This window comes from Nyctibius grandis, chromosome 7, assembly GCF_013368605.1.
Source record: "Nyctibius grandis isolate bNycGra1 chromosome 7, bNycGra1.pri, whole genome shotgun sequence".
Classification (NCBI taxonomy): Eukaryota; Metazoa; Chordata; class Aves; order Nyctibiiformes; family Nyctibiidae; genus Nyctibius; species Nyctibius grandis.
Genome location: NC_090664.1, coordinates 11,323,170 through 11,345,245, shown reverse-complemented (window position 1 = coordinate 11,345,245; position 22,076 = coordinate 11,323,170). Strand labels below are relative to the sequence as shown.

The following is a 22,076-nucleotide window of genomic DNA, read 5'->3' as shown; positions in this document are numbered from 1 at the left end:
CGTAGCCGAGCCAAGAACTCCTCTAGGAAACCCACAGAGAAGCAGAGCGACACAGTGAACACGGCTAAGTTGTGGGTACAAGGAGTCTCGTGCATACCTTTCACATTGTATGCAATGTGACTATGAGCCAACCACTTTATTCTATAAATATGACAGCCTAAGTGAGCCTTCTTTGAGCTCGCCCTGCAAGGCAGCATGGCTGCATGGCGACAATCTCCCCTTGAGCTGGGACGCCTCTCAAGGCTGCTTCTCAAAGCAACAAGATCTTTTACCAGCGACAGATTGCTGGATGAGCCCAATTTGAATTCTCCTTGGACGGCAACTGGACTGCACGCCAGGCAACTCTCCCCTTGAGCAGAGACGCCTCTCAGTGTTAAGAGGTGTTAGTTGTTTAGCTGAAATAAGTAAGTTTTCAATAGAATGAATCACTTAGATTTACAGTGTTGTGTGATTTAGTATGCTGTTTGCTTAGCTTTGCTTACTTAGCATGAGCAGCCAGATTTGCTGAAACCTTAGGCCTCAAGCTGTAAATTTCCACTTAGGTTTACTGAACGTGTGCCTACTTAGTCAAAACAGGGCCTCCCAAGCCTGTGTAAAACAGAAGATAGAGAGGCTTCAAGGCTAGAAACCACCAATTGCAGCTGCAACTAGACAAGATAACAGCCTGTCTGAAGACAGTGGAGGAATTGAACTCTGTTAAGTCACACTTTTATCTAAACACTCTTCTGTGACAAATAGTCTGCAGGATCTTGGGAGTTCTGTGACACTCTACGCACGGGGCCAAAGTAATTGGATAATGGCAAGTCCCTGCTGAAAGCTCAGAAGTGATGAAGGTGTCAGAGATTGTTTTAAAAGGATTTTTTGTAAACCACTGGCAGAATGAAGCTGTCAGGCCAAGATGGCCAGAGGGATCCTAAAAGACAGAGACCAAAGCCCAGGAAGATATTGTGGATACTCATGAGATGCCTTGGAAGTGGAGACTTCCAACATGCAAAACACAAGAATAAAATGTGTCTAGAAAATCCCTTTTGTTAAACCCATGTTTTTGTTACTGCCATGTTCTCTCTTCAGGAAGTGAGAGTTTCACAATCCGAGATACTCAGTGGTGAATAACTATATGGTTAGGCTGCTGGGAGCTGGACAAGACTGAGACACAGCTTAAGAAGTCTGGCAAATACATTCTGCCCAAACTAGCTGATACAGACTGTGTCTGTCTGCTACTCCCCACTTCAGTCTGTAATACCTGAATTTCAAGTATTCACATATCTCCATTTTCTGGGGTGCTCTAGTCCCTCACTGCTTCATTGACTATAAATAATAGAAAAACTTGTCACCAGAATCTGGTATTTTATACTGGCTACAGAATACAAACCAAACTTTTCACTGTAAAATTTACAAATTTTAAATGTGTATGTATTTATTTCCAAACATGCTGAGAAGTGCATGTTGAATAACAGCCAGATGCTAGAGGAAGGATGAAGCTTACCCTCTGGCAGTTGTCGTGTTCTGTATGGGGTCTATACATTGGCTCTAAAAAACCTCTGACATTGGGGGCTTTTTCCTGCAGTCAGTCCCCAATTCCAGTGAATAAGCCAAAATGAAGTTGCCTTGAGGCCAGCTGGTTTGCACCAGTCTCACCTTGCCTGGTAAGCCGTTGTGAATCCACTCTTAACAGCTCACAGCCATTTGCTGTTAGCCAATGTAGTGTGCGTCTACTTGGCATAAAACCATGGAGGCAAACACTGTGCAACTCCCAGCCAGTGCCTTTCAAACTGTGAAGGACAGTTTCTGTAATCATTTTAGATCTGTACACACTGTTCACATCTGTAGGTTTTACAATGAGGGTGGTAAAACACTGGAACAGGTTGCCCGGAGAGGTGGTGGATGCCCCATCCCTGGAAATATTCAAGGTCAGGTTGGACGGGGCTCTGAGCAACCTGATCTAGTTGAAGATGTCCCTGCTCACTGCAGGGGTGTTGGACTAGATGACCTTTACAGGTCCCTTCCAACCCAAACTGTTCTATGATTCATCTGATTTGCAAGGAACGTTAAAGGCTCTAATAGTGTCCAAAACAAAAAATATTCGGAGAAGCTGGTTTAAAACGCCCTCCACACGCGCAGCAGGGGAGGAGTGTCCTTTGCCAGCCAGCCTGTTCTTCAGCCCTCCGTACTCCGCAGTCACTTTGCTCTTCTCAGCTACAAATGGACGTTGGAATTATATTCTCCTTAAAAATGTTCTAACAAAATTGCAAAAGTGTCCTCTTTTGCCTGTGGAAAACAATGTTTAGACATAAGAATAACCCAGCTGAAATGCAGGCACTTTAGCTCGATCACCAGAAGGAGATTTGGCCTGAGAGGAGAGAGCACAGGGAGGGAAAGGTGCCAAAAAAACCCCAAGGATGAAGTGAGAGCTCACAGTCCGTACCAGTATTGATAAAACACTGTAGTAAAAGCGTTTTGAAAGCATTATGGCACAAGGGACGGACGGACACCACCGCCGCTGCCGGACGTCCCCCCACCCCGGCCCAGGGCCGAAGCCTCGCCTCAGCCCTCCCGCGCTTGCCCCGTGAGCACGAGAACGGGGCGGGGCAGCACTGCCCCCGACCAATGGGAGGAGGAGACCCAGCCGCGGCGGGCGGGGCCACGGGGTGGAGGGGGCGTGGCCAGCGGCAGCCGGTGGGCGGTGCCACGTTGGCCGCTGCCCGCACGGGGTGCCCGCGGCCGCCCGCCCTGCCCTGCCCTGCCCTGCGGATCTGGAGCCGGCAGCCGGCGGTGAGTGGGGGTGGGCGGCCGTTACCGCGCGGGAAGGGGCTCTCGCTGCCTGCGCCGCCGCCGTGAGGGGAGGAGCCTCCCCCCTGCCCGCCCACCCTGGCCTTCCCCACCGTGGCGCGGAGCCAGCGCCGAGCCGCCCCTCACAGCTCCTCACCGCCCCGGCACGGTCGCTCGGCGGCGTTCACGGGGGCGGGGAGGATGCCGGGCTCGGGGCCGGGCCCGGAGCCAGCTCAGCTGCGAGGCCCGGGCCCCGGCCAGTTCTCGGCGCGGTGCCCACCGCAGCTGTGGGCGGCCTTTCCCCCCCGGCGACGCGGGCAGCGCTCGGCTTCGCGCCCGCCGTGGGCCCCGGGGCGGTGGCGGGGCGGCTCCCGCTGGCGGAGCGCGGCCTGCCCTGAGGGATGGAGTCACCGGCCGGGCCGGCGGGCGGAAGGGCCTCTCTCCGCCCCGGTCCTCCGGTTGCTGTAACAGGAGAGCGAGGCGGAGCCTGGCGGCGGGCGGGGCCGTTGGGGGTCGCCTCGGGGCGAGGGGCGCCGCTGCTGGTGGCCGCCCGGGGAGGCCGGGCTGGTGGCAGGGCTGCGCGGCAGGCGGGCGGTGAGTCTGGGGCTGCTCTGCACGGCCACCGGGCGAGCCGCCCTTGGAAAGGGGCTGCGGCTCTCTCCGCGCCGAGGGGTGTGTGGGCTTGGGGAGCGCCCTGGGCGGCCACCCAACGGCTTCGTGACTGGGAAGTGAACCGTGGGGGTTAGAAGTCCTTTTGTCTCCGTTCCCCACGCTTCTGGGTCTGTCAGAAGTTACACTGTGCGTAGGTGTGAGAGAAGAGGCCAAGTTACATCCCATAGGGTCTGTGCTAGGCAGTAGACCAGCTACTCTGTGGTGTAGGGAATCACAAACGCAAGTTGGAAGAGTGCTTCAGCCCTGTTCTCCTTTTCAGTAGTAATAAGCCTAAAAATAACAAATCTTACTTAGTCACCACACCAAGCACAATGATTCTGAATAAATTATAGGAGCCAAGTTTACCGAGTAGCATGCTGTTTATACAAAGGCAGTTTTCATGTGGTAACAATATCACTTTAGAGAACAGTTAACTTGTAATAATCAATAACTATCTAGTGTGTTTCATTTTTTAAATTCCACAGAATTTGCAATATGCACAATGTGACAGGCACTATCGTTTTTTAAAAAAATAAAATTGATTATAGAAAGTGATGCAATAAGGTGAAGTGACATGTCAAGACAGTGTAGTCAATCGTTGGCAATCACGGTTACAGTGCCTAATCACTGATTAGGTTTTTCTTTGTCTGATTCATTTTGCTTGTGCAGGTTTGCATCTAAACTGTTTTTAAATACTTTATTAATCTAGTGTATTTCTTTTAAAGACATATATAGTTGGGTTCAGAGCTGTAAATCCAAATGCTGCAGAATTGTATGAACTGGCAAGTGAAACTAACTGAAAACTATTGAAATTTGGCTTGAAAGCTTTTTTTCCCAGTCAAAAGCAAATAGACTTGTTTATTATGATATGCATATGTTTACAGTATCACTGTATTTTGTAGGATAATCTACATGAAATACTGGAGATTGTGACTTCTCTGTGGATCACACAAGTATAACTGTCATAAAAGTAACTGTCCTGGTTTCATGGGGATAATATTTATAGAATCACTTTTCTGTTACATTTTGTTTCACTGTGTGTCCAGCCGTGGGATGGTGATCAAGGCCGTTAGCAGTGAAAGCCAGGGAAGCTGCCCCTCTGAGTTGCTTTCTAAAGCGTGATATAATGATCTCTGTAGTACCATTTATATAAATGTTGAAGGTACAGTGCCAACCAGTCTTGTGAGGAGTGGCTGAGGGAACTGGGGTGGTTTAATCTGGAGAAAAGGAGGCTGAGGGGAGACCTTATCACTCTCTGCAACTACCTGAAAGGAGGCTGTAGTGAGGAGGGTGTTGGTCTATTCTCCCAGGTAACAAGTGATAGGACGAGAGGAAATGGTCTCAAGTTGCACCAGGGGAGGTTTAGATTGGATATTAGGAAAAATTTCTTCACGGAAAGGGTTGTCAGGCACTGGAACAGGCTGCCCAGGGAAGTGGTGGAGTTGCCACCCTGGAGGTGTTTAAAAGCCGTGTAGATGTGGTGCTTAGGGACATAGTTTAGTGGTGGACTTGGCAGCGTTAGGTTTATGGTTGGATTCAATGATCTTAAGGGTCTTTTCCAACCTAAATGATTCTATGATTCTATAAAGGTTCACTTAGATCATTTGGACTATTCACATATAAAGCTATGCTGATGCTCAACACTTTGCAGCTGGACTTTGTCACAGAACACTTGGTTTGTATCTTTCAACAAGTCATTTAAGTGCTTTGTGCGTAATTTGCCTATCTATGTGATAGGTGTCCTGCTCACCTACCCAAGGGAGTATAAATTTCCTTGGTATGGTTAAAGCTTCACAAGATTTACTGAGAAGGTTCCTCCTTAAATGTATAAGGTGTTTGCACACTCCGACCAGGAGGAGCTTATTGGTTTTAGATTTCTGTTTGACTTCTGTTGAACAGAAGTTCACGTTTTCATTTGCTGACAAACACACTGTAGCAAGGTCAAGCTGTTGCTTTTGATGTTAGTTTCTCCTTATTACTTTGTTTTTATTTATTTATTTGCTTTCTCATAGCTACTACTTTGCTATACATAGCACCAACAATTTTCCTAATTAGAGAGTACGATATAAATGCCACCGAAGACTGGTAGCATCTTGCCAAGTGACAATTGCAGAGGTTACTCAAACAGTTTTTTTTCAGTAGGTCCACAGAAATTGGCACCTGCCACTTTGCTAAGCACGGACACGTGTAACTCACTGTAGTAAAGTTTTGTGTTTTTTCAATTGTTATCAAATATTTTTTTAACACTGACATTTTTGTTTTGTTTGTGTACTTAGCAAGCTCTCAAAGGATGGCGGAAAGCTGGTCTTTCTTGGATACTTTTGAGCCTAACTTCAGGCCTCTGGTAGTAATTGAGCTTGCAAAAGGCACCAAGGAGGAAACCACAGAATGGTTCACTAAACGAATTGTGGACAAAAAAGCAAACGGAGGTGAGTACAGTATGATCTTCTGTAACACTCTGAAATCATCTGTCATTATAATATGAAGACATAGAGAATATTAGTTTTCAGGTAATTTGTGGTTTAATTATTGTTTAGTCAATCCCACTCCACTTCCCATTTTTGAAGTTGCTTAATTTTATGTGAGAATAGAGCTTCATGCTGGTGTTGTGAAAATGTAGTAACTGAAGCCTGTTAACCCAGTCAGTAATGAAAATATTGGCTTAAGGTCACACACCTGTTGAACTCTAGAATCCTTCAGTTTTCGTGGTGAAACCCTGATAACCTCTACTTTAACATAGTTTTGATATCAGTTTTTATATTAATCATCTAGAGCACATTTCTCTTGTTGCTTATGAGAATGTTGTAAGCCTTGTCAAAATAAAGATGCATCCCATCTACTGTCCTGTCCACAAGACTTGGTATCATGTTGTAGAGTGAAATTAAGTTAGCGGAAGCATTTAAACTTGAGAAATTCATGCTGGCTTTTAATTATCTTTTTGTAGCTTGTAGGCTCTTACAAAGACAATATTTCAGTACTCACTTTAGTATACTTCCAGGAATTGAAGTTAGGCTAATTATTGTGTAATTCCTTAGACTTTTTTTTTTACCTTTTTTAGGACAGGCATTATTTATGGCTGTTGTAGCTTATGTCCTTATGGGTTAGTAATATTTCCGGGGTGGCTATTGGAGTGTGTATGACTACAAACTTGCTTTCAGGCCTCTGTTAGATAAGTAAGGGATGTTTCTATTTCAAAAGTCTAGTTTCCTTAAAACAAGGGGGACTGTTTGCAGAAGCACTGGTTGCTTATGTGATGTGAGCATGACGGGAGTAGATCCAAACTGTCCCTGTTGTTCCAGTTCACTGTCTGTGAGCACTTCCCCAGAAACAGGGCAAAATCACGGAGTGACCCTGCAGGATTCTGAACACCACACATCAGGTGCTGTTGAAAGCTTAATTCTTTGTGCCCTCAAAAATATACAGCTTCAGCGCTCCTGATAACTAGGTCCAGTTTGATGGATCCTGAAATACTAGTATTTTGAGTGTTTGTGTAGTTCTCTTCCTTTTTTTGCCTTTCTTTAAAGGTGCACGAGCTGCTGATTAAACCATTGGTCACAGAAAATGGAGATGAAAATATTTATCTGGTTGGAGCTTCCCCCTTCAGGCTGTTGCTGGGAGCTGAAACTGTGGGTTTGGTGAAGGAATGTAATGATAACTCGATGAGAACTTTTACATACAGGCAGTAGAAAAACTTTCAAAGATTTTGCAGGTAAGCAAGTTTAGGGTTCTTGTGTCATTGCAAAGCTGTAGCAAAAGATTATGAGCAATTACACGTTAAATCTTTCATGGTCATTCTGTTCCTTAGAATGGTAACAGTGAACAGAAATAGGAAGAGCAAGCCATGAAAAAATACTCATTTTTACCTCTGGAAATTCAGATCATATAATGAAATAATTTTTTTTTCTTTCACATGGCTTTCAGTTTTTGCTTGTGTTTTACTTTATGCTTTTGTATGCTCCAAATAGTCTCTTATTTGTAGGAGAGATTTTTGTTGAGAATAAGACAAGAAAAAATAGTTGATAAACATGAGTACAGAATTAACAATCAATGTTATGAATTAACATAGCAATTTAATTTCTTATTAACACCTGTGAGCCAGTTTTGAGGCTTATTATAATTAGTTGGAGAAAATAGAAACATTTTGCTCTATTATATTTAAACATCAGACAGAATTAAATGACACTACAGGGCCATTCAATGGAATTGGGGCATGATTAGAGAAATCATTGTTTTTTCTCTTTTATTTTGAGGAGGTGCCAACACAGTAGCATTTTCCTTTAAATGTACTACCTGTAAGGTATTTAACCCCCCTACAGTGGCAGAATGCATTTTGCTCTCTGGGTAAATATTGGAGTTCCAGCTAGGTCTTGCTAATACTTTTCATGTGCCAGTTTCAGTGAGGCCTTTTACGACACTATAAATACAAAGGTTCTTGGATCTGTCTGAAACAATAATAAAGTTGAATTTTGTTGTTTGTTTGGTGCCAGTTTATTCAACACTGCTGCTCTGTTCAATAACTGTTGCAGTAGCTTTTCTTTTGTGACCTTGCTTTCCTGAAATTAGGAAGCCTTGGAAGATTGTTAGTTGCAAAGGTGCCGTTTCTGTTTCTTTCATGCGTTTATGTTCTTAATGCTAATCTGACTGTCATTGCTAACAGATTCTCTAGTGACAGCTGGAACTCCAACTACTGTAGATCTAAAGGATAATTTTTGCTGTATCTCCTGGTCTTTTTTTCTTTTTAAAAACACTAATATAATTTTGGTTTTGTCCAGATCTGAACAGGGGATAAAATAGTTGGTCATGCTTAGATGAGGTGAAAAATGTGTCAGGTACAAAAGAAACCCTACGGCCTGTGTTGTCTTACTAATATTTCTTGCCCAGCTGAAAGACTCTTAAACATCCACTATTCTGCCATGCAGTTCCTGAACTATTTTCGTAACAAGAACCAGTAAGAAGTCAGGACAAATCTCCTTTTCAGTAAGCATTTCACACCAAATATCACAGTATCTTGCTCTTTATTGCCCATACAACATAACGATAAGCATTTGAGACAATTGGTTGTGATAAAAATAGTAGTACTTGCTACTATACTATCCCAGCCTCCAGCAATTAGTACTTCAGGGTTGTCTTTGTCTCTTGAGTGATTTGTTCTCTTAGTTCACCTTGGTAGTCAAAAATGCAGTGGCCAACATGTGCCAGTTAGAGAAAACTTCTTTCCAAGACTTTTATTTTAAAAAGTGGAGTTTTTGCTAATGGATGTTGGTTGGCAGTAATTGTCACATAATTTTTTTTTTTCTCCCCCCCCGATTCTGGTAGTTTTTTAGTAGTTATTTGCTGCTAGGGTTGTCTTCCTATGCTGCACAATTTCATACTACCTTCTTTTTGATTTAGATGACAATCACAATTTCCTTACAATGGCAGAATGTCAGTATATCATCAAACATGAACTCGAAAATTTGAGAGCTAAAGATGAAAAAATTATCCCTGGATATCCTCAGGCAAAGCTGTATCCAGGAAAATCGATTGGTAAGCAATGTACTTTGTTGCCTGTAACTCGCTGTGTTGATGTAGGATAATATTCATGGTGAAAAAATTTAATTTTCCTGCAATGAAGAAAAATCCTTTAGGCATTAAAGTCCCACTATTTTTAATCAACTTTGTTTTCTCACCGTTCCACAGTGATAGGACAAGAGGCAGTGGAGTGGAACAAGAGAAATTCTGAATAGATATTGAGAAAATGTTTTTCACAATGAGGGTAATTAAACATTGGAACAGGGTTTTAGAGAGATTGTGGTAACTCTGTCCTGGGAGACTTTTAGATCTTCACTAGGCAAGGCCCAGAGCAGCCCAATTTAAGCTGGACCTACTTTGAAGTTGGCCCAGATGACTTCCAGAGGGCCTTCCATCCTGAGTCTTTCTGTGAGGCTGAGACTCTGGCCTTGTGTTCTTTTCAGTTAGATAATTTTCACATATATTGATGTCATCCATTATTTTTATAATTAGGACCAAAAATATTGTTTTAAAAAAATTACATAATTATATACTTGAATTGTCTCTGTATAAAAATACTGGAATGAGTAACAGTGTTCCAGAGCTATAAATTTCACAATATGAAGGAGGGAAGTTTTATTTCATTCATTTGATTTCATTTATCCTCTGCTTTGTTTCAAGAGCTCTTCCTTTTCATAGGAGAAAGAAGCAATGAGAGAGAGAGTGCTATTTTTATGGTAGCTGGAACTAGTTCATTGGCAGAGATGCTACAGCTTATTAGGAGAATTTATCTTAATATTTGTATGCCGTTTTAATAAGTGTCTTTATTCATTAGTGTTAGTCATCAAAGAAAGAGATCTGTGCATGGTTCAAGAAATGTAAATAAATGTAGATGACAGATGAGTTTACATTGGTAATTTTTTATATAGCTAAGATATTTTTCTAGTTATGTCAAGTAAATGCTGATGCAAGTGGTAAAAAACTATCATACAACTTCCAGTGCCTCCCCTCTCCTGGTTTTGAATTAATTTTCTTTTTTAATATATCTATGGTTTTAACTTCCAGAGCAGTTTGTTAATTGTTTATCCACGTGTGGTATTGCTTTCCATAACAAAATTATACAAATTGTAGAATGTTTGATTTGTTTGCAATGAAGATGTGTTTGCAGATTTTATGAATTAGTGTAAATTGATAGTTCAAAAATGTTTTTAGTATCTTTCCCATAATTAACACAACAATGGAGCTTCAATTTAGTGTTTTGTTTTTGCTATGTCAGTTTGATTTGTTATGCCTGCCTTTGCTCAAATGCAAGAGCCAGACCTTTCCCCACAGAGCTACACATGGCATTTCAGTTCTGACTTGTAGCACTTTTTGTTATTCAAACTGCAACCGATTGTATTGCCAACCTATGGAATAGTTAATAGATGTAAAAAGGTTACTCTTTCTCTTCCAGTGGACAGCACAGTCTTTGTAGGAATGGGTAGAACTGCTCTCTCTAATGAATAATTTTTAAATAACATATAAACAATCTTTTTGTTTTTAGGGTTTAAATGCTTGATTTATTTCAAAGGAACTTTAAGCTTGCTAAGTACATAATGTAACCTGTTTGCTTATGTCAACTTCACTGTCCTTTGAAGGAGTACTAGGTACCTTTTTTTTTTCTTTTTCCTTCTAGTGAGAAGATTATTGACCAGTGGTATTCTAGTTCAGATTTTCCCACTGCATGATAGAGAAGAGTTGAAAAAGCTCCGTCACAGCTGGTATGGCCGAGTGAAAGTTGGCTATCAACCTTTAGGTATGTGAACACTTACTCCACTACAAATAAAGTGCAGGGTTTCTTCTGGAGAAGTTTTCTCTTCAGTTTGTATGAGAAGACCAAGGGTCCTTCCTAACTTCTGCTCCAGCATTTAGCCGCTATAGAAGTGCAACTCCTGTGTGGAACGTAAGTATTGTACCAAGAAGTCTGTTTCGCTAAGAGTTTACCTTTTCACATCCCCATTACCCATTGTAGTTCACCTCCTCTGACATTACGTTTCTGCCCAAGTTGCTTTGTTGGATGTTGTGAACCAAAGTCCTTGTTGTACCCAGCCTTGCTTTTACTGATTTTGGAATCAACAGAGTGGCTTAGGCTCTGGTTGAGGAGGAATCCACATTTCCAGACTTGACATGCACAGTTGAGGTCTCTTCATTGAATTCTCTTTGATTCTAAGATGGCTGTAGGATAATCTTTTGCTATAATGACTCACAATACAACTGTTCTGGAGTGAAGCGCTGGATGTGCAGGCTGCTGTCTCTTGATTTTCTTTCTCATGGCTGCAGGAGTTCTGTATGTAGGCCTTTGGCCATAGTTTCCAAGTTGGATCTGGGGGCAGTTCAAAGGCTCAGCATTTGCACCAGGATCATCTAGCACAGTCTTGAAATTAGACCATTGCTTTTTTACTAGGTGGGCAAGTTTTTCGTCTTTCAGCATTTCCTGTGTAACCTCCTGAAACGGTTCAAGACTTGTGAAATTGGTGGCTCAGAGTCTGCAGATACGGTGTCTGCAAACTTCCATGTAACAACAGTCTGCACATCACAAATTCTCCCTACCCGTCAGTAAAGCAGTAATGGACCAAGCCAAGACTGTTTTCTTAAACTGACTCTTGACAAGAAAGCACCTCGATGTCTGGAATTCCCAAAGCTATTTTGAGTTGTAGGCATGTCAAAAGGGTGTTTACAAATGTTTGTTTTAAATTAATTGGCTGTATGAAGATGGTATGTTGTTGCATGCCACTATCACTTGAGTATATTTTACACACTGAATAAGCTTACAATGAAAATAATTTTTAGTCTGGCAATGTGGGAAGTTAAATTCTGGATTCTAAACCTGTAGACTTTACTTAAAAGTAAGAAAGTAAACATTTGGGAGTTTGCCTGGTTATGAATCTCTGGGTCTTTCAGTTGCTTGAGATTCTTTCCTGAGCTGCAGGAAGTTAAAGATCTGGCTCAATAATGCCTGCCTCCAGAGTGTTGTGTTAGGGGTCTTATTGTGTGCTTGTCTTCTGTTTATGCAGGAGAGGGTTTTGGGTTTTTTTTTGACTGACACTGAATACACGCAAAATTTCAAAGTAAATCTCAGGAATCCTTTTATGTATGTACTAATTTAGGGATGTCTTTCATGTTGTGGTTTAGAGTATGAAATTATGCTAATGACCTACACTTGACTTTATTTGTTAATAAATTTTTGATTGAGAGGGATGTTTGAGTGCTGATTCTTCTGTCTGCCTGCCTTTCCTTCTTGCTTTCAGAGACTTACCTGATTGGCAGTTGTGAACTTCTGCTGCAGCGTCTTGTAAACCATAAGCCGTAAGAATGTTCTGGTATTGCACATGAGGTTTTGATGTGCTAGTCTAGTACGGAGAGTACATTTACAGTGTCAGTTCAGAGGTTGTGATGTCATGGCTGTTTTGTTAAGCTGGTGAATACATAGCAGTGGCATACAAGCAATGTGATCTTTCAAGCAGGCAAAGATAAAACATATTTCGGCATTCTAAGCTCTATTTCCTAGGCATTTCAGTGTCTTATTATGTGGTGCCATTTCTAGATGATGTTGAATAATACTCCTACATTTCTTTTGTTAGTAGTAAGATAAGTGAGATCTGGTCTTCCTTGGAAGTAATATATCTGTCATGAACTATATCTGTTAGTAGTGCACTTTTCAAGTCTTTATAACACCTGAGCAGACAACCTTGGTGAGTACAGCAAGTGTGTATTTCACGTATCAGTTGTCTGCTGAAGGGAATGTCTCAGCCTGGGTGTGCTATCTGACATGTTTTAAGAGTTAATATTTCAATATACCTTTCCATCTATTCCTTTAGTTTCTAGAGGGCTGGCAAAGCCCAACTAGTCCTTTTTGTACCTGAGCAGGCTGAAATAAGTTTGTTTCCCAGGTGTATGTACAGTGAGAAGCTTCAGAAGTTAGGTGTCACTTGCTGTTAAAGTTTGGTTTTTATTATACCAAATGTCTTCCATGCCATCCTAGCCATTCATTGATAGGTTCTGTTTTCAAGAATGCTAGTGTTTTCATTTTTTTTTCTCCTCTGGATATCTGATGTTGATATGGTAAGTACTGAACATTTGACTTCCCTACCATCTGAATATATGTATATATGTGTTTGCGTGTGTGTATATGTAACATAAAAAAAATAATTCAAATGACCTTCTGAGTTTTTGGAACATGGGAGAAGGAGGAACAAAAAAGCAATAATATTCATTGTGTTATTTAGAGAAAAAATTTGGGCCAAAGGATTAATGTAAATTAAAGTTTGATGTTATACTGACATCTGTGTTAAGTGTAGTCTTAATTGATTCATTTTTCTCTGCAGATGAGATACGCTGCTACTTTGGTGAAACCATTGCTCTCTACTTTGGATTCTTAGAGTACTTCACATTTGCTTTGGTTCCAATGGCTGTCATTGGGATTCCTTATTATGTGTTTGCGTGGGAAGACTATGACAAATACGTGATGTTTGCCACATTCAATCTGCTTTGGTCCACTGTGATACTGGAAGTTTGGAAGCGGATTTGTGCCATCATGACATACCGTTGGGGGGACGCTGTTGATGAAACGACAGTTTGAAGAACCAAGACCAGGCTTCCATGGTGTCCTGGGTATTAATCCTGTCACTGGGAGGGAGGAACCAGTGTACTCAAGTATTAAGAGACAGATACGGATTTATCTGGTTTCCTTACCATTTGTGTGCCTTTGCCTCTACTTCTCCCTCTACGTGATGATGATTTACTTTGACTTGGAACAGTGGGCTCTGGATTATCACGCAGAGAATGAGTCTAACTTCAGCAGCTTGATGCTGTTTGTGCCTAGTATCATATATGCCATTGTGATTGAAATTATGAACCGTATCTATCGGTATGCTGCTGAATTCTTAACATCATGGGGTAAGAAAGTTCTTTATTCTTCTTCCTTAAAGTTAGAATCCCAGATGTTCAAATTTGTTTCTTTGTAGAATACATTACCGTGAATTCTTGTTCAATGGAATGCTAAAGAAATTTCCTGAAGTAGATTTTTACTGGGGTAAAAGAGATGGGCCATTTTAACTTCTTATGTTTATTTAGTGTTCTGAGGCTGCAGTTTCATGTTTGGTTTAATTTGTTCCGAGTCTAGCATGCCATCAGAAGGGGTGATCATGCATTCCTCCTCAGCCTCTCTCTGCCTGTGGTGCAGAAGTCCCCCTTCCCTGATTTAGCTCTTTGACTGTATTGGCCATAGTGCTGGCAAAAGGGGTGAGGTGAGATTGTGAGGATGGGAGCTTAGAGGTGGAGGGACTGTCTTGGCAGGTTGCACCCACAACCTGGGTTTGCTGAGTACGTCTTAGTCTACTGATAAATCTGTGCAGAGGACAGAGGTACTGAGATAATAGAGCAAAATATAAAAACATCAACTAAATGTCATATGAGAGTGTGTGTGTATGCTATATATATAAAACAAAGACTGAGATTTCACATCCCTATCAAAATTTTTTCCTCTGGGCACTTTCAGAAAGGGAGGAGGCAATAGATTGCCTTTTTTTCCCTTGTGCATGTGACTTATTTAACAGATTGGGCCTTATGTTTTGTAACCTAACATAAGGATATTTACATGTTGGTGTTTATTTTGAATTTTAGCACTTCTACAGACATGTGCAGTCACTTTCAGGCAAAGTTAATAGACGAAGCTAATGGAGAGTTAAGTGGTTTGTATAGCTCAATATGGAATACATTTACAGGACAGAGTCCAGGTTACTAAAGCTGGAGACCCAGAAAATTAACCTAAGAAACATTAAGCAAAAGGGAGATTGATGCAGAAGACAGAGTAAAAAGAGATGTTGGAGTGGGGATTGGTTTTGTGTGCCGAAATGATTTGCTCAGCAAATTCAACTTGACAGCAGCAATAGTAAAGTCAAGCAGTTTCTTGATTTGTTTATGACTGTTCAAGGATTTTATTTAAATAACGACTTTTAAATTCATATCTAGGTTTCACTTGACTGTTTTGTTTCTTTTTTTTTCTCACTATATTGCAAGAAAAAGCCTTTATGCAAAATGCCCAGTTGTGTTGATCAGGTAGACTAAAATGCCTTTAACAGGTAGCCCAAATTTTTTTAACCCAGATTTTTTTGGTTTTAAGCTGATGTTTCATATTCAGCAGTAAGGTATTTATGTAACTCACTACACTGACAGCTTGTGCCTTTTCTGTGCTATCCAACATGTTTATGCTGTCATGCTGTGAATAGGATGAAGAACTCACCTGTCTCCCCTACCTCCCTTTCACCCTGGCATATTTTCAGCTAATATCTGACTTAAACAGCTAAACTGACAAAACATAGGAAACCATTTGGGGTATTTTTAAGCATACCTCTTGCATCCATTTATTATGAGAACTGATCATTTAGTGAAACCTAAAAGTAAAAAAATGCATTCAGTCACTTGAGTGCATCTTCCATGTGTCATGCCCCTGTCAGAGTAGAACTCTGCTGTTTTGTCCTGAGCACGGTCCGTAGGTGACAGTCTGTCCTTTCAGCCTTGTTGACACAGCTCATGCTAGCATGTTGCCTTCTCGGTTACTGCTTAGCCAGGGCTTTAAAGGTACAATCTGACAGAATAGCAAAAAGAACTGGGAAATATCCCATTCACTTCCCTTTCCTCCCCCCTAGTAATCAGCCTTCCTCAAACATCAATTTCTGACAGTTTATCTTGAATGAACTGGAAATCTTAATTTTGGAATGAGTAACTCATCTGTTGAACTTCATGTACTCTAGCCTTGCTTTAGAGCTTAGGGTCTGATCTAAATTCCTTGGAGATGTATGGGAGTATTTCTGTGAGCATTTACTAGTTTTTGATCAAATCGGGTATTGTTATTTTTCATAGTGTATTCCAATTAGTTTTGCATTTGTTTTCAGCCAAAGAAAAATCAATAACTAGGCACTTTTTATTAAGTGTTAAGATTGATGGATGGTTTTCTATTGTAAAACAGCTCTTCTGAGGAACAAAAAATGCAACAGGAAAAAATCTTTGCAGCAGAAAAAAGCACCTGAGTTGTAGCCAGAAATATGTATGTCAATATTGTGCATCAGATTAGCTTCATAGGTTAAGTGAGGTACTGGTACAGTATACATTCTTTTTGCCATAAAGTGTTGGAGGAACTATTCCCTATAAACTGTTAGCTAAGTAATTTTTAGGTGGAGGGAAAATGTTTGTTTACTCTTTGTGTGATAAGTGCTTCTACTCTTTACTAATCAATAATTTTGTTGGTATTTTAGAAAATCACAGGCTGGAATCTTCATATCAGAATCATTTAATTCTGAAGGTTTTAGTGGTAAGTATGTAGTATAAGCAGCTTTTAAGATTATTGAAAAAGAGGACTTGTCATGTGTTTTATTAGTGCTTTACTAGCATTACCTCACTTGACCTATGGTTTTGTTCAAAGCCACATACTAGCACAAATATCAGAGTAAACAGGATTTCTGGTGTGGTTGCAGTAACTGCTAGACTGTTTTAGATGCCTCTCTTTGTAGTGGAGAGTTGGGTTTTTATTTGTATTGATTTGTTCTTTCATTAGGATTCTGTATATATAAGTTTTTCTCTTAATTGATGTGGTCCTGTCTTCAACTGGGAACTATTTCTTTCACTTTTTGCAAGATACTGTGGTAAACTGTATCTAGATGCAATACTGATTCTAAGAAACTGTACTGTAAATCTTGAATTCCTATAGGAGATGTTCAGGAAAAGCAGTTGTAAAGATTGGCTGATTTTGAGACTTAATCTTCTTGTTTCCTTTCTGAAGGGATCGTTTAATTCTCTTCCAGAGTTCCCCTTTTTTTTTCACTCAGCATGCATTTTTTTTTTAGCCTACTTGTTATTCTTCTGTTACTGGTAACCTCTAGAGCGAAAACTCTTGTGCATATCATTTATAGCTTTGTCTCTGCCTTTCTCAAAATATAGCACCATCTCTTTTTCCCCATAGGAAATTTATATAAAATAATTTTAAAAATAATGAAATGTCCAATCCAATTTTCACTCTCACCCTATGAGTGGCTCTCTGTACTCCCAGTATTATCTGTGTTGTCCATGAGCTCCAAAAAAGGAACTCCAGCACTGATAGCAAGTAGGAAACTTCAGAGATTGATTATGATTTTTCAGGTACAATACTGTGATTATGTCTCATTTTAGAAGTAGGGAATATATCTCTTGGTCATAAAACCTCTTGAAGTGATTAAACATAAAGCTCAACTAACAGATATTGAGGAACAGGTGTACATATTGAGAGATATGTCATCCAACACATATATTTTGATAAAGTATTTCTTTGAAAAAAAAAAATCATTACCCTAAATTTAAAATCAATACATCCCTTTTATTGTGTTACCTATGGGGAAACTGCCAAAAGATGAAAGTTAAGTAGAAGGTGATGTGTTTTTAATGTCCAGATTTCATAATTGAAGTGTAGTTCTCTTTGTATGCTGTGCTTTAGGAAAGCATTAAGCTTGTCAAATGAAAATCTGATTAAGACCGATATTGAAAATGAGGTTTTTCTGACCTAAGTTTTAAAAAATATAAAGAAAATGTTAATGAGCAGTTTACAGCTGCATGAAAGCTATTTAGTCAAGGTAACTGTTAAGTAGATGATAGTCTGCATTTGAACTTTTGGTTGAGTACTAATAAGTATTTTTATTTGCAGTTCAACTTCTTAAATTGTTTTGCATCTCTCTTCTACATTGCCTTTGTGCTGTTCGATATGAAGCTTTTGAGGCAGGTGAGTTCCGGGAACATCTTAAGAATGCTGATGAATCTAGGAAAATAAAGGATTGACTGAAACAGGACTTTAATTGTTTATCTAAAATATTAACTTGACAATGAATATATTTCATATATATATTTTCCTTAGAAATTCAGCTTTCATGTTTCAGTTCGTCTTGCACAGTTGCAGAATCCTAACAGAGTGGAGCAATTCTTTCCCTTCTTGTAAATGAGGAACTGTTTTCAAATAAATTGAATATTCCCTCACACAGATGAGACTGGAAAATTTTCATTTCTTCCTTCTTTCCCTTTGTTAGAAAATGGTTTCCCCTGTAGTGTTCTTAATGAGAGACTCTTGAGGATAGGAGTGTGATTAAGTTTACGACTACAATGAGGAGCTGAGAATAAATAAAAGCAAAAATAATTTGTAGTTGGTATTTTAAATCAGCTGTTGTTAACATCTTTCGCACTCAAATGCATGAAAATCAGGTACAGGGAAAATATTTTTTCTCTAAATATAATGAAAAAAACAATGAAAACTTCAACTCAAAATCTCTGTTCCTCTAAAGAGATCTCTAGCAAAATGCTTGACATATCTATACCAGACATTACATTCATGAAATTTGCTATACTCTAAGGTAAAAAGCAAGAGGAAAAAAAATACAAAAAAAGTTCATTGTTTAGCTCTGTGATTGGTGTTGGCATATGTTAAGTGTGTGTCTTTACCCTTCACTGGACTTTGCGTACTGTCTCCCAGAGACATCGAGATCCACAAAATATTTAGACATCTAACTCCTATTTTGTCCTTTTCAGCACATAGCAAAGAATGGGAACTAGAGCACCTATACTTTTCATATGCTATTACTGATTTTGTTAGGCTGGCCTTCTTTTGTCATGGTGTAAAAACTTAGTGTTACTAGAACACACAAAATAGGAAATGATCACAGGTTTATCACAGTTCTATTAATTATTTTTTCTTTTTTTTCTTCCCCAAAACCTAAGAGCTTGGCCACTTTGCTGATAACTTCGCAGATCCTTAATCAGTTTGCAGAATCCTTGCTTCCTTACTGGCTCCAAAGGAGACATAAGAAGAGGATGAAGAAACGCATGGGTTCTCTGAAAACAGATACAGACCTGTCATTAGTTGAACAAGTGCACTTGGAGAAAGAAATGGGCACTTATTTTGTAAGTTTTACTATTGTAAAAGAGTTAAAAGTTTTCTGGGCTGTAGTTGACAGAGACATCAGCCAGTGCAACCTAAAATGTTTCTGGCTGTCTGGCCTGGCAGCTTATTTCCAGGTTCATCGGTTTTGCTGGTAGCATTGTTTATACAGCTATATTGTGCTCTGGATCAATAAACTGATACAGTGCAGGATCCCAGTTACGCCGGAATGAAGGGGTCAGAATGAACAGCTGAATCTGGAGCTACCTAACCCTGTATCACTGGAAAAAAGTATTTGTGTAATATGCCCTTAATTTCCAAGGGTAGCCTGAAGGCTACCTGGATGAGTAGCCTGGCATAAGGGAGGCTGTTTCTTTCTGGTTTAGTTTGTTTTTGCAGTGATACTAGTTTAAACTGTCAATTAAACTATAGCATGAGAGAGTGCGATCATGTCTGGGTGGGGCCAGAAATAGAGAGGGCAGAAAAGACCAACTCTTCAAACCAATAGTACTGCTGGAAGCTCTTGCTTATTGAAACTACAGCTTTGGCATTCGCTGTCTTCCTAGTTCTGTACCTGACCAATTCCTACCCAGTACCATTTAGTTGTATTTAATAGACTTTGTGCAATTCATTACTTGCAGTTCTAAAGGAATTGACAAAGTAGACATTAGTGCGTATGCTAAGGCCATAAAAACTGGCTGACAACTTGCTTGATCAGGTGCTGCAAGCATAGTCACAAGAGTTTTAATACTGTATGATTTATACTTCTACAGAATAAGAATCATATGTAGATAGTGTACCTATTGTGTAAAAGGTAAAGAATAGCAGTTTGAAAGTTGATATTAATACCATATCAGGTCCCGCTTTTCCTGCATGAAGTGCCATGAAATGGGAAGAGGAAAAAGAAATGCTACCTTTGCAACTGAAAAACAGTACAAATGTTAATATTTGCTTTCCTCTGGGAAGGTTGGTATTTCCCACAGTTTATATGGAGGGAGATAGATGTAGGAGGCATGTCTATCTTACAATGGAGAACACAGCAGAAATCCCTGAGTTAGTGTCTGAACTGGTAGATCGGCACAGTCCAGCACTGTGCCTGCAAATAGGCCAGCACAGCTCCAAAAGCTGTGCATTGGCATCAGGCGTTGATATGCCTGACCCAAATAAGCTCTACCTCTTAGACCTGTGCTGACTTCTGATTCTCAGCTGACACATACAAAGCCAGTGTGGTGTCTGAGTCAAATTGCCCAGTGCTTCTTGTGCAGAGCTGGATCAAATGTATCTGCACCTGTTGTACCATTCTGCCCTGAACAATTTTCCACAGGGACCCAACAGGTCAATTGTAGAGTTATGACTTTGCCTCGGAAGTGTCCACTGCTAGCCTCAGTTTCAGTTCAAGGTACTGTATACTCAAGGCCTGAATTTTGCTTTCAATCTAAAGATTTTAATTGTGCTGTGCTTGTGAATACATGATATTAGACCGCTGATTTGTTTGCAAGCAGTGAGTTGTCAGCAGGCAAGAGTATGTCTAAAATTAAATCTGTCACAAGGGGGAAGCATTTGACTATGTTTAGTAACTAAGGAGTTTAGCAGGAGTCTTGACAGAATTCTGCGTTTCAGGCTCTTCTCTTTTGTCTTCCTTCCTTCACTTACTCTTTAACATTTAATTCTCTTTCTTTGTTTGTCCTGTTTCTCTCTCACTTTTCAAATCTCCAGTCCTTAACCAGGCTTAGGATGTAAAAACATCCTGGAATATTTTTTTTTTTTTTTAAATTTCTCCTCTCCTCTAGTTCATTTTCTCCCTGAATTTCTTTGTTGATTCTTTTTCCTTGGTGCCATAGTTCATGTGCTGTTCTTGTGGCTGAGAATGGCACACTTTGAAATTTCTTTAACATTTTATCAGACTCCTGTTGTCCTGCACAAAGTATCATAAATTGAGTAGAAGAAAAGTAAATACTCCTTTTCATACTCTGCTGTTCTAAAAGTCAATAGGTACTGGGCAAGGAAATGAGAAGAAAGGTGTGAGGAAGCAGTGGGAATACAGTGCAGTTGCCAAAAGGAGCAGAAAGGGAAGCATCACTCCCTGCCTGCAACAGTTATCTGAGAAACTGATAGCAGGGACAAATATGTGACTGCCACTCTAGTGAGTGATCCTGCACAAACGTCCCTAAGGAAGACCTTACTAAAATTCAGTTTGTACAAAACGTTTCTGCGGAAAAATCTCAATGGTTTTAAAAGTTAGGTAGCTCCTCATGGTCTGGCCTGCAGATCAGTTTGTCAGACCAGCTATACTGTGCAACTTGAAAATGAGCTCAAGTGAAAAATGCAGCTACTGACCACCCCATGTTGATTTCTGAGCTTGCAGGTTTCTACTGCATCTCTCTGCTAGAAAATAAAGCACTAGGTACTGGAAAGGGCAGTCCGTTTAACAGCTCTCATCAGCAAAAAAGATTAGAGAACTCTGTATCTGATGCATGGAGCCAAACCCAATTTTATGTGGTTCCTGAATAATCTCAGTTACTGTCAAGTCTGTATTATTTCATTTTTGAGAGGACAATATGCAGGTCTGGGCAAATACAAGATAGCTAGATCCCAGTTTAACTTGTTCGTGGTATTTCACCATCCTTCGTTGAGTGAACACTTTTGCTTTAAAATGGTTGGTTTGGTTCTTCACTTTCATAAATAATTGCTGCAATCATAGAAAACTATTATTACTACTACAAAAGTAATATGCAGATATATACGATAACCTACATGTGAATACTTAGTCAGCATTTAAGTACCCACATTCTTGGTTTAAAGATCAGGTGATAGATGTGTTGTGGATTTGCCAAAACAGGGCTTTTTGTTTGCACTAATTGTTCCTTTCAGATGTCACTGCTGCATTGTGTCATTTCAGCCTTCAAGTGGGCCACTAATTCTGACTTTTTTTTAAATAAACAAGCAGAAATACCAGAAAAGAATTGCCTGTCTACCAGACTACCTTTTAGGTTAGGTCTTTCACGGACAGTCTGAAATACTAGGACTTTTCCTGTCGCAGTGCTCTTAGGGGAATGTTCTGCCAGTTTAAATGCATGGTGCTGTTTTTCTGTCCCCAACTGTTCCTTCTGTAACTGTTTCACTGAGATAGTCAGGAACTTGAATGGGATGAATGTGGTTATACAGTTACTTCATGTAATAAGGATAAGAAGTGTGACTGTTGCAGAAAATGCATTAAGCAAAAGGAAAAACCTTG

At 40.2% G+C, this 22,076-nt stretch overlaps 1 protein-coding gene across 1 annotated transcript in view; it reads left to right on the top strand.

Moving 5' to 3' along the window:
- The first annotated feature begins 2,691 nt into the window (after nucleotides 1–2,691).
- The window catches only part of ANO10 (anoctamin 10), a 130,882-nt gene continuing 111,497 nt past the window's right edge, over nucleotides 2,692–22,076 (top strand). Inside the window, 9 exon segments of the mRNA XM_068404959.1 lie at nucleotides 2,692–2,772; nucleotides 5,697–5,849; nucleotides 8,812–8,946; nucleotides 10,586–10,705; nucleotides 13,275–13,498; nucleotides 13,500–13,845; nucleotides 16,203–16,258; nucleotides 17,621–17,695; nucleotides 18,682–18,864. Coding sequence (XP_068261060.1) covers nucleotides 5,711–5,849; nucleotides 8,812–8,946; nucleotides 10,586–10,705; nucleotides 13,275–13,498; nucleotides 13,500–13,845; nucleotides 16,203–16,258; nucleotides 17,621–17,695; nucleotides 18,682–18,864 — 1,278 coding nt within the window. The 5' untranslated portion in view covers nucleotides 2,692–2,772; nucleotides 5,697–5,710.